Source organism: Cyrtonyx montezumae, unplaced genomic scaffold (genome assembly GCF_038088225.1).
Source record: "Cyrtonyx montezumae isolate F1298 unplaced genomic scaffold, pur_monq_1.0 scaffold_13, whole genome shotgun sequence".
Lineage (NCBI taxonomy): Eukaryota > Metazoa > Chordata > Aves > Galliformes > Odontophoridae > Cyrtonyx > Cyrtonyx montezumae.
This window is the reverse complement of record NW_027071859.1, coordinates 29,265,235-29,282,760: the sequence shown is the minus strand read 5'-3', so window position 1 is coordinate 29,282,760 and position 17,526 is coordinate 29,265,235. Positions and strand designations below refer to the sequence as shown.

General features: G+C 39.8%; 1 protein-coding gene across 2 annotated transcripts in view; it reads left to right on the top strand.

The window, feature by feature from the left end:
- Nucleotides 1-2,994: 2,994 nt before the first annotated feature.
- Nucleotides 2,995-17,526, top strand: part of FILIP1 (filamin A interacting protein 1) — a 59,655-nt gene continuing 45,123 nt past the window's right edge. For both annotated transcript variants that reach the window (XM_065730904.1, XM_065730905.1), the window contains exon 1: nucleotides 2,995-3,269. In XM_065730904.1, the coding sequence (XP_065586976.1) occupies nucleotides 2,997-3,269 (273 nt within the window). In that variant the 5' untranslated portion in view covers nucleotides 2,995-2,996. The remainder of the gene's footprint in view (nucleotides 3,270-17,526) is intronic.

Below are 17,526 nucleotides of genomic sequence, written 5' to 3'. Positions count from 1 at the left end.
TCCAGTGGAAAACGTGTAAAACAGACTTGCAAAATTCATTCTTAAAACATGTAGGATGTTCTAGAGCCACAAGGCCATTCACTGTAAGCCATGAAAAATAAGCCATGGTTAAGAGATGAAAGTAGCTGGAGGCTGTGGCCCACAGGGACTCAGAAGGAAATACTCGGAAAATACAGACAGATTGAATCCCAAGTGCTCTCTCCTGAGAGGAAGTATGGCTGGAAAGTTAAAAACCCATTAAAGTTAAACAAATTGAAAATCCCTATCTGAGAGGAAACATAGTACAATGTTTATTTTTCCATTACAAACCTGAGACCTAAAAGATTTCCTGAGGTTCTCAGGTATTGTTTGTGGCTATAATGGAGATCTGTTTTTAGAAAGTGTAATTTATGTGTTTAATCCAAGCTATTTGATGAAAAACACACTGCACAAGCATTAGGGAAGTGAAAGGCCATTGTATACCTCTATCACACACTGTTTGGATAGGAGCAGACCTACAATGCAAGGAATCTCATCGTGAAACTCTTGCACTTTAAAACTTTTGGTCTAATTTGCTCCTTACTTAGGCTGCTGGCTGAGTTCCACTAAGTTAATGAAGTAAAGGCATGAGTAACTAATGATAATAAAAATCCAATCTTCCTGCTGAGTGTGAAACTACCAAAAAACAAGGCTAATCGGAACAAGAGATTTATAACATTGGCCTGAGTCAAGTAAGTAGCAAGCCGCAAGAAGCCCAACATAATATTAGCCAAGCTGATTAGTCAACGTATTTTAGGGTTTGCTCCATTACTACCAATCTGCTGCTCTGAGATACTTATCAGCAAAGTGTAATGTTAACAATGTTGGGAAGCATCTGTTTGACTAACGTACAAGCTGCAAACTAAATCCAGAGGTGAATTTAACTGAAAGAAAAGATTTGGAAGCAGAGGAATATTTTTCATTAGATCTACTGATATGAAAACTAGTCAAGTTTCAGACACACAGGACCTTCCTCAGCTTTCTTTTCTTTGTTTTACTCAGGCAACTCAACATGTAGTTGATCTGAAACAAGTTTTTGTTTTGTTTTGTTTTGTTTTGTTTTTTGCACAAATCGTGCTTTTATGATGTTCTTAGAGTATTTTGGGTAAACTGGCTTTAAGAAAAAAAATAAGGTTGCATAAGATATCACCATATACAAAAGTAAATTGGTAAGGCAACTTGAACTCCCTTGTCTGTTATACAAGTAATTTCAAATGAGACATTTTTTAGGAAACCAGCTTAATTTAAATTTGCACTGCCTTACATTTTACTTTTGACTTTGATCCCGAACCAAGTCTGAACTCACTACTGCCTTTTATTTTGTATGGCAGAAATATCTTGATCCCAAACAACAATCAAGGCTGTTTAATGGACAATAACAGGACAATTACAGTCCCGCATGGACTACAATTACATTATAGGAAGGTGACAGAATTGAAAGATGGATCCATACACAAACATGTCTGAGTATGTTTTGTACATCTTTTTAATGTTGATAAATATTAAAATACACACTGAGGGATCCATACTGTCTTCTGTACCAGTTTTTATCAGTGGCACAGGATGAAACCTTACAGGGTAAATGGGTCTTTAAGGAATGTCAACCTCCTTGGCCAAGTCTGCACTGTCAAGGGAGAAGAGAAAGAAGGAATTTTTATTGGAGGAGGAAATGGGCAGATTAGGCTAGATTAAGTTGAATGGGTTGCATATATGGTAACTTGAAAAGGGCTGACTGATAAGAAAGAGAACTGTGAAAAGATCTGACAATAAGGGCAGGTGGCTTAATTTGATGTTACTGATGGGATCCGAGAAGACTATTGTTTGATGAAGACGATATACAAAGGATGATTTTAGCAGCTGTGTTTTGTGTGACACCAAAGCTGCATTACTTGTAAACTAAAAGATCCCGAGGCTCCCACTCTGTCTTTGAGGTCAAATAGCACAATCTGCCTGTGCTCGCACTACTAAACTCTTCTCTTTCAGGACAGGGTAGCTACAGCTGGATGGTCTCTGGGACTAGTCCTTGGCTTGGCCTGGGAGCTGGTTGGAACAGTGGTGATTCTCCTGGACCAAAGTGTGCCAAGGAGCTGCCAACAATTTGGTGATACAGACGGTCCAGTACCAGATCCCAGGATAATTTGCTGTCCCTCTTTTATGTCTTAGGATAGGAATAGCCTCAGTATGAAGTGTAGATGCTTAAAAGAACAGAGTTGTGAGCGTTCGATAACCAAGACCTGACTTTTTGGAGAAAACCTAATCTTCAGGAAGGGCTGCTCTGATCCTGCTCATTTACCTCTCAGTATTTGCATGCCCTTTTTGCTCCTTATCCAAACTTATTTTCAACTTTCCTTCATGGCACTTGCATCCTAACAATCACAGACAGTACTCAGCCTAAGATGGAGTTTGCCTTACCAAGTTTTCTTAGTTATCTCTAATAACCAATAAAACCAATGCTTTTCTGAGGGAAACTGTAGAGTGACTATTGTTTGTCATGCAGTCACTGCACTCTCTCATTGAGAATTTACACTCAAGAAATATGCATTTTAAAAATTTAATTGCATTCTTGTCTCTCATGTAAACCTCATGTTAAAATAAGATATACTTCAACAAACTGTTTTATTTAATAGAGATTGATTGTGAATGATCAAAATGTTGACTTCTGGAAAAGGACCCTGGAAAATGTTCTTTATCATTTTCCTGCAACACTTTAAGCTCATTACATTGTAACTCTGTCTTGGCATGCTGACAAACATGGTTACCTTTGATTTAGGACTCTTAAATTTATGATCAATGCTCTGGATTCAGTGTTTGCCACACACAAAATTGTTGAAATGTTTGAGCGTTCTGTGCCCTTCCCTTGAATATAACAGTATATTTCAGTATTTATAAGACTGTTGTTCTTCCAAGAGACAGTATTTCTGCTGTGGCTTTTTGTGAGTAATTTTGTTTATAAAATGCTTATTTCTTTCTAGGTAGGGATGAGATCCCGAAACCAAGGCGGAGAAAGCTCGTCTAACGGGCACTTCTCCAGTTCCAAGCCTGTCATCAGCCATGCAGAGAACGAAAGACTTCAGGATGATGCCAAGAAAAAGAACAAACCTCATCGGAAGGAAGATGAGGTCATGGTTTCAGCAACTGTCAAACGGCACTCAAAATCACCTGGACCTAGTGAGCGAAAGAACAAGCAGTCTATAGAATTTTCTAAAGAGGACTTGATAAAACTGCTGAGTATAATGGAAGGAGAACTGCAGGTAAATTAAACATATTTTTCTACTGTATTTTCTATTTATCCATATATTTTAGGCTGTCCATCACTGGGCTCAGGAGACTGAAATGCAAATATAAGGCAAAGGACCATAAGGAGAGAGCAGTGCTAGCTGATGTTTAACAAGATAGTCACAGTTTTAAGTACTGCTTTATTTACCATCTGTATATGCAGGTACTAAAGCGACAGAAATTAAAAACCTGTCAGAACTGATAAAGAAAGAGAGTTCTGATCTCAAAAAGAGGTGCAGAGCAATCACGAGGGAATTAGTTCTGAAAAAGGCGAGCAAATAAGTGAGTGTAATGACAGTCTTTAATAGTAATACAGTCTTTAATAATAATAATAACATTCAAGGCAGAAATCTAAAAGTCACTAACACTGGAACAAGACTTAAGACGGCCCAGGACCCTGCACATATGGGGGGTTGCTCCAGTCTCAGCCAAAGCTCTGTCTGTCCTGCCTGGCATCTGCACATCCCCTGCCTTGAATATTGGTTTTCTTTTCTGGAGCAGTGCTCACTTGAAAGTTTTCTCAGTTGTCCTGATTTGCATGCTTATTCTTCCCCTTCTGCAATAGGACTTCTTGTCAAATTTATACCTTCTTTTGTTCCCACTTAAATGGTGTTTTTTATTGAATCGGTGGACAAGCAGGAAAAAAAAAAAAACAACACCTGCCCAGTGGATTGAAAGCATTCTGTGTCTCAATGCTTTTATTCTATTTAACCATCGTTATTTAGCATTTCATGTAAGGCTTTACTTTTCCTTGAAACCCACATTTAAAAAGTTTTTACTTTCATTTTGGAGTCCTTACCATCTTATATGATTAAAAGAAGTGTTTTAGAAGTGATCGATCAGCTCACTGGAGTTACATCATTACTGCAACTCTGCGATTTCATCTCACTTCAGGTTACCAGAAAGTACTTTCAAGTTTCAAAAAATATGCATTCAAAGTAAATAACTACTACAGAAGACAGAGAAGAGTCATTTTGTAGTGAAAACCTGGGGAAAAAGCAATAAAATCTGTTGAATGCAATTTTGAGAGGAAAAAATCTTATCATTGCAGAATAGTAGCTACATTTACAGTGTTTAAATCTGCTTTACACAAAAGCTTGTATATGTTAATTCCTAAAAGATGAAGCTAACATGCATCTAGAATAAAGCTGAACCTGATTGGAAATGTTTGATGCTTGTATGGTTCAGAAAGATTTACCCTGAAGCCACCATTTTGGTCAAAGGGAATTCCAAGAAAGTCAGTAGTGTTTCCTGGGTTGCAATAAATATGGTTTGTATTCTTATCCCTTAGTAACTTTCCTGTTCAATAAATGAAAATTTAGATCTTCACCATCACTTTACACATCAGAGCCAAGTTACACAACTTTTAAAGGACTGCCCATCTTCTTGTTATCCCCATGAGGAAGATGGGGATAGCTGCCATCTACTCTGTAATATGGGCTGAAAATTCTCAGCAACCTTATAAATCCATTGTCCTGCACAATACTTCTAGGGATATTCCCCTAAGTATAAGATCTGTAGAGATGTCAGGCACTGCTATAGGATCCCAGTGTCACATGAGGGTTGTGAGGACAAACACACTGATAACTGTAAAGTGCCTCTGTTTTTCCACTTCCCTACAATCAGGGACTGGAATCATTTTGGCTTGATTAATGAGTTTTTAATTTCATTTCGAAAAACCCAGTTTGAGTTAGTTATTTTTGTGATACCTGTTGAACTGTTATTAAAATGGGCAAGCTATTGCTCTTTGGCTTGAGATGAGAGCCTGGCTTTGACACTGCAAGTGAAGATGAGCCAAGGCAGGCTCCAGCCAAAGTAAATCCTCTGGTATTACCTCCTGGCTGTCACAGTGACCTAATACACTGAGTCATTTTGTGGCTTTTCGTTTTCAGATCTGTACAGACATCACTGGTGTCTGGCTGGCATTTTGTTGGGATGGCAAATCAGGCTGTGGTTATTTTGAAGACGCTTCAGTATTGGCAAAGCAAACAATGTATAGGCATATGTGAGAAGATTTTGTTTTGAGAATAACAGCAGGCTGTACCTGTAGGGCCACCCAGTTATTTCTGAATAAAATAATGTCATTAAATACCATGACTGTTCGCTCAGCAGACACAATCTGCAGTACCCAATGCTGTGCAGGATGACATTGCCTTGCACACTCCAGTGATCTCAGCTGGGGGAGTACTGGTTGTGGCAACTATGGGCTTCAGGAACATAAACTGCTAATGTATACATACGCTTCACGTACTTAGTTTACTGTGGACACCATCTGACATCATAGCAACCACAGCCACAAGTCATATTTTTGCCAGTATCAGTTCTGAGACCTTACCGTAGGACCTCATTTCTCCATTGTAATTTGTGTGGTGAAAGTAAAGGTGAAAGTGCCAGTAAACAGTGTAAGCATGCCCCAGCGGTGATGTTTATGTCTCTTTTTTTCCTTTATTATAATGACCTCAGGTAGTTTGCCTTTGTTTTAGCTTCCAGTGCCAAGTTGGACTCAGCTTTGCCTGTTGTCAGATTTCCTGGCTGGGCCCCATGCTCTCACTGCATGTAGAGGAGACAAAGTTTCATCAACAGCTGAGGCCACTGTAGCTTAGGCCTTATTTTGTGAGAAAATAAAAGGGGAAAAAAGATACACAGAAGCTGCAGTGATGAAAATGTGTCCCAGTGTACATGACAGGAGAGCTATTAAGCACAACTCTCAGAAGGAGAGGAAGAAGCAAATGGGCTGATGACAGGAATTGTTTTTAAAGCCGTTGAGAGGAGAGTCCTACTGCTTGTATTAGAAAAGAAGTGTTTACATGGTCTCTAAACACATACGGAATACACAGAGGCAAAATTCCACGAAGGTATTTTCTTCCTATATAAGGGAAAAAAAATCAGTTTTTAAAGACTATAAAACTGACTTGAACAGAAAATTGCAAGTATCGGTAGAATAAATTTGACCATGAAGGCACAGTGTTAATTTGTATGATTGTTGCAGGCTTTCAGTCAAACCAACATGTAAATGCTACTAATAACAGAGCAGCACAGACAGCATGAATGTCTGCAATGATGGTAATAGTCCTGTCTGTGGCTCACAGATTTTTTCTTAACAGCCCATGTGTTTGTTCTGCACAGATTCCCTGTATGCTGATCAGCAGCCATTTATCTCCAGCAATACCAACGCTGACTTTCAATATTACCTGGTTAGGGGCCTGAGAGGAAATGAGGAACAGTATTCATGCATTTTTACTCTCTTTTATTCCATGTTCAGGACAAGAACAATTATAAAATTTCATTTACAAACACAGTATCTTCTGCAGATCATTGAGTTTTTCAAGAAAAAAAAAAATTTCTTAGCCTTTACAGACAGATGACAGCTTAAGCTTGGGAGGTGGTTTCTATATTTCACACCAACTGAAATATGAGCAACTAATCCACTTGAGGCCTTTGTTATAGTCAATGCTTTGTTGTATTTCTCTAGTGCAGAAATGGCATTCATCCCCTGCAGCTCAGCTACCCATTCCCATTGAGGTCCATTGCATGAGTTAGGACAGATGGACAAACTCCATTGGGCAGGCTGCTGTGGAGGAGCAGAGCTGTGCCCCTCAGATGTGGCAGTAGAATGGGGTGTGCATGAAGCATGTGGTAAGGTATCTGCTGTAGGGGATGGGCATTATCTGAAATGTGACATCTTGGAAATGAGACTGTAAGAAATACAGGTTAGACATAGATAAACCACAGGGTACCTGAGGAATCTTCAGAGCTCCAAATAGTTTAATGTAAGATTCATTTCATACTTACTTGTGAGAGGAGATGCTGTGTAGCTCATATTCAGAGGTAAACCCATTTGTTTGACTTTCCTCCTTCAAGGCCAAATGACTCTAGTGTCAAAGAAGCCATTTCTTTCAATTTGTATTTATTTAAGACTTAATTTAATGGTTCCTCTGAGTTCTTACACAAAGTTTCAGAGCAACAGTGCCCAGGAAAGGATGTCTTGCATTTTCTGGGGAGCAGTAGCCACTGTATTGCAAGGCTTACTCCACCAGTATCCCCATCCTTGGCCTGCAGCCAGCCCTTCTTATCATGGCCAATCTGATTTGGTCTCTCTGGTGAGGCTACTAGTCAAAACATTGTCCCAGATGTTGAATTAAGACTGCCAAATCTTGAGAGGCTGGAATTGGTTTTAAGGTTTGGACCTTCCACATGTGAGGGAAAGCTCCTTTCCTGTGGCAGTCAGGGCTTGTTTGCAAGTGTCAAGCCAAAGAAAGAATCAGAACAGGGAGACCTAGAAGGCTTGTTTTTTGGCTGGATTCTTGAGATAAAGCCCATTTATGCTGGACTTGTCTGCTGGAGTCCTTGGCTAACCTCACTGACCTGCCATGGGCCTGGCAGCATTGGAGGACCTTTGCTTTAGTAGGTTAATTGTATTTGTGCTGCTGATTATTGAATCACTGCACTTTGCACTGATGGCTTTCTTGGCTGCTGGAGGGATCGTGGGGCAGTTACAGGTCTAGTTGCTGCTGGCTGAAGTAGGGTAGCCATGTAGGGGAGGAGCTCTTACCTGGCTGAACCAGAAGGAGGTTTCCTCAGGCTGCTGTGAGGTTTCTCCTTGCCCTGGGCATTTCAGGGAAAAATTTGCAGACGTGGGTGGGGGTTCTGCTTTGTTTTCTCTGGGAAGGCCTTTGGGAAATAGAAGTATAGGTACAGGTGGCTATACATCCTGCTGTGAGAGAAATCTCCCATAAAAAACTCAAACAGCAAGATCCTTGATGTTTGATAATATGCTAGCTATAGCATGCTAATATTTTGAAAGATATTTTAGCATTTATCAGCTTTTTATCATCAAACTAAGCTTTTTAAACATAATGAGGAAAAAGAAAAATATTTCTTCATTCCATTTGCTGCTTTCTACTTTCTTTCCTCTTTGTACAGATATAAATTTAATTAATACATTTTATCCTATGATAATTTTGCTCTGTTTTCTTTTGTAAGAAAAGTTTCTCCCCCTTCTTTTGTTTTCTTTCTTATTTCTCCAGTTTTGACCTTTTCCCTTATTCTACTTTTCTGCCACTTCCTAATTCAAGGTTTTCTTCATCCTCATACTTTAGATGCATTCACTGACCCATTTTCCTTAGAGTTCTTGACAAGAAAAAGACATTGATCTGCTGCAAATCAAGTCCCTCCACCAATTCTTTAGTCAACGAGTTCATTTAGCCTTCATTGTGAATTTATCAGGATGTGTTTTAAGACTAGGTAGATTGTTTACCTTGGCTACTCCTATTGGAAAATAGTACCAGAACTGAAAAGCTTTAATGCTTTGCGTTTTTTTCTTTTAATTTCCGGTCCAATTTTAATTATGTCCAATGAAACCTTTATAAAATTGTGCTATACACCAATCACTTTTTAAATAGCCTACCTCTCCCTATGGTTTAATGTCTGCTGTGTTTACAGATGGCAGGCACACACACTCTGAGCCTACACTTTGCTGTGCTAACTGTGCCACTTCCTTTTAGTCTCCTCCAGCAGAAAAGGCTTCCTACTTTTTTGATCACCCCTTGATCAGTGCCTGGCTTTGTCCTTAAATTTCTGCAGCTAGAACTTTGTGCGCAGTGTCTTGTACATTGATTTTAATATTTCCTTTTCTATGCCAAAATGGCTTTACTTAAGCCTCCCATCACTTGATAGTATGATTGATATGTGAGAGAGTTTGACTCTATAACCATAGTTGAATTATTTTTCTCTGTTTCTTCTTCCTCTTCCTGCTATGTGTAAACTTTTACATAATGCCTTGAACTTCTTTTGTTTTGTTTGTTGCAATGCTTTGTCAAGGAAACAAGAGTTTCCTGAGAAGTTCAAGCACCATTGTGATAGGCCCCTCAATATTACTAAGTTAAAAACACTGTACAAGCTCCTGTATTTTTCTTCAGTGCCTTTCTTGTTACTCCTGAATTGATATGGTTGAATACTGAGTTGCTTGAAGATTTGAGTGATGGATGGAATTTGTTAGATGGGTGGAAGTCAGAAGTGTTTCTTTTGAATAATATTAAAATTGCAAGAGAAAGATGGGAAAAGATGTCACAGAAGTGATCTAGGGGAAAGAGTACATAGCAGAATGTAGAGGTAAGAGCTTCCATGTGGTCATTAATCATATCTCACAGCCTGAAAAGCTATGATTATCTAAAGAGGAGCCTGAGTAAAAAGGATATATACAGCCATACAGAAATGTATGTGGACCAACTTAAGTGTTTGTAACTGTGAAGTCTTGTTAAATGGATTTGGAAGAGTTTAGGATTTTCTCAGCATATCATACAGATGAAATTCAAATTCCCCTAGAGAAGATGTGATCCCTAGATTCCTAGGGTGGATGTAGCTCTGGGCAGCGTGGTCTAGTGGTTGACTATCCTGCCCATGGCAGGGTGATTGGAACTGGATAGTCTTTGAGGTCCTTTTCAACCTAGGCCATTCTGTGATTGTATGATTATGATAAGGTCCTTGGCATGCACCGAGCTATAGTGGAAAAAATGAAGATAGGGTTAATGTGAGGAAAGAGAAGTAACTTAAGGGGAATGGAATGAGAAGAAAGAGGTTAGACAAGAGAAGAAAATGAGTGTAATAAAAGTGGGGTGCAACAGTGATAAATGGATCTAAGCTAGGGACATGGAAATAGAACATAGAGAAGACGAGAATTAAGATGGTTTCCATATTGCATCCTAGAAATGTCTGGCATAAGAGTATCACCACAAGGAATTAAAAAACTCTCCCATCTGTCTGACTCCTTGTTTGTTTGTGTCTTCCTAGTAAAGCAGGCTTTCGCAAGGCAGAAAATTAATTTAGGGTAAACTTTAGACTGCAAATGTTCTCTTTTATTTTCACTGAATAATCTGTAGCCAGAGAAGTGGATATTTTTTTGTTTGTTTGTTTTTTCCTAGAACAATATATTTTTCTGTAGTTTGCAACCATTTCTGTGCAAAATGCAAAAGATATTGAGCTTGTTTGGCCAGTCACAAAAATTACAAATTAAAAAAAAAATCCTGCTGTATTTTGGGAGAAAAAAAAGATAAGGCAGTATACTGAAGCAGGTAAACTGTGCTATTCAGGCAATCTCCTGCTCCCTCTGAAATTAAGGGCAGAGGTACTATCAACCATAGTGATGATAACTATCCCTTTGGTCATAACCTGCTTTAGAATTATGTCTTTTAAAGTCATTGTCTTTACTAAAATGTCACTATCACTGGACAACTGTAAACTGAAAACCTTTGCCACAGAGATGCTTTGTCATTTTTCTCTACTAATGCCTGAGCTGCACTCTCGGAGCTAGATGTTACTTAGGCTTAGAGGACCAGAAGAGGGAATAACAACTGACAGGTGTCTCTGTTCCATTGAACATTCGTCTAGAGCAGAGGGAAGAGGATGAGCAGATTGGTTTGTTGCTACTAGTGTTGGGGGTTTTTTTATGCTTTTTTTTTTTTTTTTTTAGAAAATTACTAATCTTCTGTCCAAAACCATACAGAAAGTACTGCTCCAGACCAACTTTAAGTTTTGGTCTTGTTTTCACTGGGATCAGTGTCCTTAACTGATCCTCCTATCCAATCTTTTCTAAATCATTTTAATCAGCTAATGTCATTTGACTGGTTCGGGGTTGTTTTGCTGTGTGTAGGGGTTTTTTTTTGTTTGTTTTGTTTTGTTTTTTTTCATTTACTCAATATAAACTATACACTCGCTGCAACTTTAATGAGAAATTTTATATCTTTTCTCATTTTCTTGGGAGAAGCCTCACTCTGTGGAAGAGAACATGGCCAATCCATTTGCAATAAATGCTAGATGCATGGCTTTAAAATATCTGGGATTCTTGGGAAAGCTTGCAATGAGCATATGTCTCATGTGTCATGCTGCTGTCCAGTTCTCTGAGTCACCAGTTGTTAATTTAACATTTCTGTTGTAGCTGAATTTTATTAACTTTGCTGCCCCAATTGTGTGTTTATTGAGTTTGAGTCTCCTGTTCTCCAGCTGAGGATCAGATAAGCTCTTGAGAGCAAAACTGATTATTTTCCATCCAAAATGAGCCTTAATAAAAACAAATATAAGCTTTTATATAACAATTGTGGGAACATGACTATCTTGAGAAAATGTTTTGTTTCTAGGGTTAAAGGCTCCACCTATTGGTTGACTAAAACAGGAGAAATGCAGCATTTTCACATAGAAGTCGGCTGGCCCTGCTGAGCATCCTGTGTCTTGCCACATCTTTGTGACACTGTTGGCCTCCGTGTAGAATTTACATAAGGTCCAAAGTAAAACGAGCTGAGTGACTTATTTCTGAGGGCTGAGCACACGTGGCACCCAAACTGATGCACTGCTGTGAGATTGTTAAAGGAAGTCCTTTTCTAAGACAGGAATGGTTTGGATTTTGCAAGTGTTTCTTATCCTGGAAATGATTGTTTTTATTTGGTAAAACAAACAAATAAAACAAAAACAAACAAACAAACAAACAAAAAAAAAAAAAACACACACACACAAAGCAACAACAAAAAAACCCAACATCAGTTCTTCCATACCAAGTTCTTCCAAAATTAGTGGAACAGAATGACCCAAGTACAGTTACATGGTAACTTCCAGACATTTGTGGCCTTTGTGTTTATGCAGGACAGAAACAGAAGTGTTGATGGAATTAGCTTTATAATGAAAACTCATTTCCCTTAGAATGCAGCCTCAGCATTTCAGACAAAATGGCATTCTGAAAAACTCCATTAATTGTTCCTTGGAATGCAATAGAATGGTGGAGAGGGGAGCAGACACCCAAGTGAGAAGTGGAAAGGACACAAGGAAGGACAGATTCAGCAAGATCCAGGGATTTCAGAGGCAGCAGGAAGCTGTGAAGACATCGAGGGTATGGGCAGGAGCCCTCATTCTGTGCCTTTTCTTGTCTGTCCTAAGTGACTTTTTCCTTAAAGCTCACTCCCCCCCCCCTTCGACAATTCCTCTATTTAAATAAGTAGCTAAGCTGGTAATGCTCACTGTAACACAGTCCTACTATACTTGCCCATTCATCAGTCATCAGTAGCTTGCATGCACAGAGCACTGAAAAACAGCTTGTTGAAGCCAACAAAATGCTTGGACAAGAGAAAGTTGTGTATACAGTTTATTGCACATGTATACACACTTATGTCTGCTGGTAGCTTGCTCTGGGTTATGCTCCAGTCTCTATGGGAGTGGCAGAAGGATTTCCTCTGAACTTTATCATCCTGACGGCCATGTCCCCAGTGGCACCAGCTTGGCTGTTATCCTGTCCTGCTCCACACATGATCATTCCTGCCACAGGATAGCCAGAGCACTGCAGAAAAAAATATATGAGTGGATTTGTTACTCTTGGAAAGAAGATAAGTAAGTCCTCATAGAGTCAATCACAGGTTGCACATGGCAGCCACTGGAAAGAGGTCCACGGACAGAAAGTGGATCTCTTGAGTTTTGGTCCAGATTGGTTGCCATAAAATTATAGGGAAGATGATAACACAGGACAGAGGAAATGTAATGCTTTTTCTATTATCCTTTCATAACTCATCTTTTTTTCTCCCTCTTAAAACTGTTCACAAAATAAATTGTGGTGACTAAAGGAATACAGCCTCACTACACAAATACACTTATAAAAGTTCCCTTAAAAAAGTGCTACAATTTTAGTAATTTCCTATACTGCTACAGTGGCTCGTGATCTGCCATTCATTTGGGATATGGAAAGCTGAAGATCATTTCCTTAACATGAATAAAGCAGAACAGGGACTTAGCCTCTGGAGCTTTCCATGTCTGATTTGGAGTACTGCAACCAGTGAGCTCTCCTCTGCCTGTGCAAGCATCATGGTGAGCAGTGTTCTCACAGCTGCTCAGAGATCTAAAGCTGCTTTGTTAATTACCTCATTTGTTAGGCTGTGCACTGCAACACAGCAGCCACAGACCAGCCCTGAATTGTGAGTGCAGTTCTTCATGTGCTGTCATGAACAATTCTCCCTGCTCAAGTGTCCAAAAAGGTGCTTTAACAGATGTTCCTACATTTCCCCATTGACTGTTTGAATCAATCTGGGGCCTCTGCTTACTGCTTACTTCAGATCACGTGCAAAATGTTATTATACGCTTAATGTTGGCTGAAATGTATGGCTGGATATGGTAAACCCAAACCAGTGGGTTTAGCTGCTGCGATTCAGTCCTGAAGCATGTCAAGCACATCCCAACATGCAGATTTGTATGCATAATTGACAGTGACCTCTTGCACCCATTTCTCTGTGCTGATGGGATCACAGCACAGCAATTCTGCATGCTGCAGTAACCATCCCATGGTTTGATACTCCTGAGGAAAAATCTCTTTCTGGGGGAAAAGGCAGGATATCCCGAACCCCAATGATTCTGAAAACATTAAGCAGTGTGGAGCTAATACTTGTCGTGGCCTTACCATGGGATTTTTCTGGCTGTGGCCCAGACTACAGATAATTAATTATGTCAGTGAAAGGCTCTGGTGGCCTGTTTTCTTCAGAAAAAAAGTGACATCATCCATGGAGCTCTCTGGCAATAAAGCAGAACAAAGCTGTGTGGGCAGGAAATAACAGACAGATGTCTTCTAGTGCTCATTTGATCTGTTTCGAAGCTTGCAGCAAGAAGTAATATACTGCTCAGTGCTGCTTCTCCCCAGCTCTGCAATCTTTAGTGAGGATGTTTTTAAACATAAGAGAGCAAATGAATCTCTGATGTAATTCTTCTGGAGCCACTTCAGAGGATTTATGTAGCAGATGAACTGGTCTGTCATGTACCTTTCCTTCAGTATTGATTTTAGGAGGATTTGCAGTGTTATCACTGTAAGATAACTCAGAACACGATGGTACACTGGGTATGATGATACTGAGGGCTTTGACAGGGCCAGAAAGTTCTGTGCAGCATGACCAAGGCAGGTCAACCTTGTTTCATATCCCCACAGTCACAAGAGATCACTTGCATTTCCTGATGTATTACACTAAACCACTGCACAAAAACATGTTCACTTTTCAGTGCTGAACTCACCCTTTACTTCAAGTGCAAATCACACAAATACGAATGCAAAAATGTTAAAAGAAATGAGTGCAAGGGTATTCCTAAGTTTCAAGCATTAAGCAATTTAGCTAAGATGAAGGGCAACTGTCTTCCTTGAAAGAAAAACAATGCATTAATGTCAGAATCGCACAATGGCTTAGGTTGGAAGGGACCTTAAAGGCCACATAGTTCCAACCCCTGCTTGTGGGCAGGGCTGCCCCCCACCAGCTCAGCTGCCCAGGGCCCATCCAACCTGGCCTTGAGCTCCTCCAGGGATAGGGCACCCACAGCTCCCTGGGCAGCTGTGCCAGCACCTCACCACCCTTCAAGTAAAGAATTTCTTCCCAAAGTCTAACGAAAACTTCCCCTTGTAGTTGAAAGCCATTCCCCCTTGTCCTAACAGTAGTAGACCATGTCATTAAGTGTTCATTGTCAACCAATGGGTCAGTGTTGTAAATGTGACTACTTCAGATACACAGTATAGGAGAGAAAAAGTGTTTCTTGAGTTTTTAGCACAAAGGAGCTTTGCGTGATGCAATATACAATAGAGCACTAACATTCCAGCTTTGAAGCGTGCTTTGTACACTAAACACTTCTGGACCTCAAAACAAATTTCTACACAGAGTAACAATACACAGGGATAGCTTGGGGAAGCAAACCTGTAGCAGAAACGTCCTTCCAGTAGGCAGGATAACTTTTATCACGTTCTCTATTTGTGCTCATAGTATACTGAAACAGAAATGAAGAAAATGTGCATTCTTTTTAATACTTTGAATTCCATTCTTATGTAAGAAAAGAAGGAAAGTTACTGAGTTTAAACATGAGCTTGTGTTAGGAAGGTTTTGCCAATACAGTTGTCTGAAGATGCTGTCTTCACTTAATCAGTGTAAATAAACAGTCTGTATTTACTCTCTGAGGTATGGAATGGGAATTTTCTGACACAAGGCTATTCCTGCCCTGACTGTGACACAGCATGAGTGTGTCCTGGATAGTGAAGAAGGCAGTGTGAGAGCATCCTTCCCATTTCCTTAAGAAGTATGCCTTGGTTGTGATGTTTGTTAGCTCTAGGTGAAAAGTTGTTAAAGTCTACTGGTATTTAGGAAACCAGCCACTGGAAAGATTACAACATTGCAGGGAGAACCTGTGACCTTATCTAGTTTCTGATGTAATACAGGGCAGCTACTGCACTATTAATAACCTGAACTGCATGAAATACAAGTACCAATACCACAAGTAACAAGTTAAGCTGTCTGTGGTTTGATAGATATTTCTTGCCATTAATCACTGGCAAGAAAAACTTGACTTTATAAACATTAAACCTCTGTTTCTTGGTGCTTTCACTTGTGCAGGCAGAACAAAATAAAACTAATAAAAAAAAAACCTAATAAAAAAGTGTGTAAAAAAAAAAGTGTGAATATCAGAACTTGCAAATATTCTGTGAGTGTATTCCCCATAAACATTGTTTCTGGCCCTGAATTTTCAAAACTTCTTTCAATAAATATAGAGGATTCTCATCAAGTTATTAAAGTATTTAGATCTTTCTGAAGTCATTAGATGTACTTCAGATGGAGCACTGAGCTATGAGGGAAGGTCGGTGATAGGTGAGTGGTAACACTGTAGATTGGCAGGAATGCAGTTTATGAACAAACAGAATTTGGGAGAAGAGTTTAGGAAATGGCCTGGTGAAGGATTCTGAGTTGAATTTTATTCTCATCTGACAGTGATTACTTTGAGTCCATTCAGTCCATCTCGAATGCAACTGAGTTTTTTCCCCGATTTGCTAGATGCCTTACATGAGACAAGTCTGAGCAGCCCAGTCCCATTTCCCAGGTGATAAATGGGCTATTGCAAAAATTCCCCGTTTAGTGGGTGCTAAGTTTTGTTGGCAGTCTCACGGGAGAGGCCAAAGACTGTGGGAATGGGGAGAGAAGGCTGTGGTAAATTGGCAGGACAGGGCAGGAGGAGGAAGCACGTCCGAATGCTGAGCTTGTGTAACAGTCTTTCCATTGACCAAGAATTTGGTTGCTAGGCTGCCAGTCCCCTTTTACAAGCAGCAGAGTCATGCTATTGTTACCTAAATGGTTTCAATTTTATGCAGGAACCTCTTTACATCCTTTCTATATTATTTAAATATTTTACTAGGCACGTATTAAAGCGAGGTTTGGAATTCAGACCCCTTCTCCACTCAAGCCAGTAAGCCGAAGAAAGCCTTTCTCTTTTATTCTGCCAAGAAGTGAGTATTTCAGGGGAACTGCGTGAAGAGGGGTCCCACGTCAGCCTTCCAGCAGGGCAGGCAGCATGCACTCCTAGGGGAGGAGAGCTGTGTGTGGGGGGAGTGCAGGTGGAAACACAGACTCACAACTTAAGTAGGCACACCAACAAGTGAGCAGCAGAGCAGGAGCTGTGTGAAACAGCAGCACCTCGTTACATTTTATCCCCTCAGTGGACGTACTGGAGATTTGATATGATCATCCAGATTTTGGTACCACCAGTAAGGACTTAGATGATTCTTAGGTGATACAGTCTGATGTAATGTCTTTATTTTCTGAGTAACCACAATATTGACAGTACAAACAGAAGCTTATCTTAGAGTTTTCAGGAGGACATAGATGAAAAACTGTAAGGGAAGATGCATTTATTTTCTAAATTCTGCACCTAGACCTTTTCTAAAAGAGCTAAAAAGAGCTTTTCTGGATATTTGTAGTTTTCTGGACTTACTCAAATAATTTCCATTGTGTTGAAAGCTGTTGCAGCATGTGGCCATCTCATGCCTGAATATTCTCTCTCATCAGCGCACCACCATAACATACAATGGACTTGAGGGAGGGCTTTCCTCTGTTAATCACCATGTTTCTTCTACCAAAACAGCTAAAAACTTTAGTCTGTGATGTATATACAAGTTTACTTCCTGAAATCTGAAATCTCTTCTGTGTATTTGTCTCCTAGCTTACTACTTATGCTAAACAGTGTTGTGCTTTGGAGCAAGGGAAGCACCTAAAATAGATATGGAAGTAGAAACAGCTTGCCAGTATAGCTCTTCCTAGCTAGGAAGAGGGACCTCTCATGCCCCTTACCAGGTGTGTGTGTTGAAGTAGCCCAAGTATTCCTCCACAGTGATATTCTGACTTGTTACCTGGAAATGGTCTGTATCCTGATGTTTGATTCAGTGATGGTTGTTCCCTATACATGGAAAGA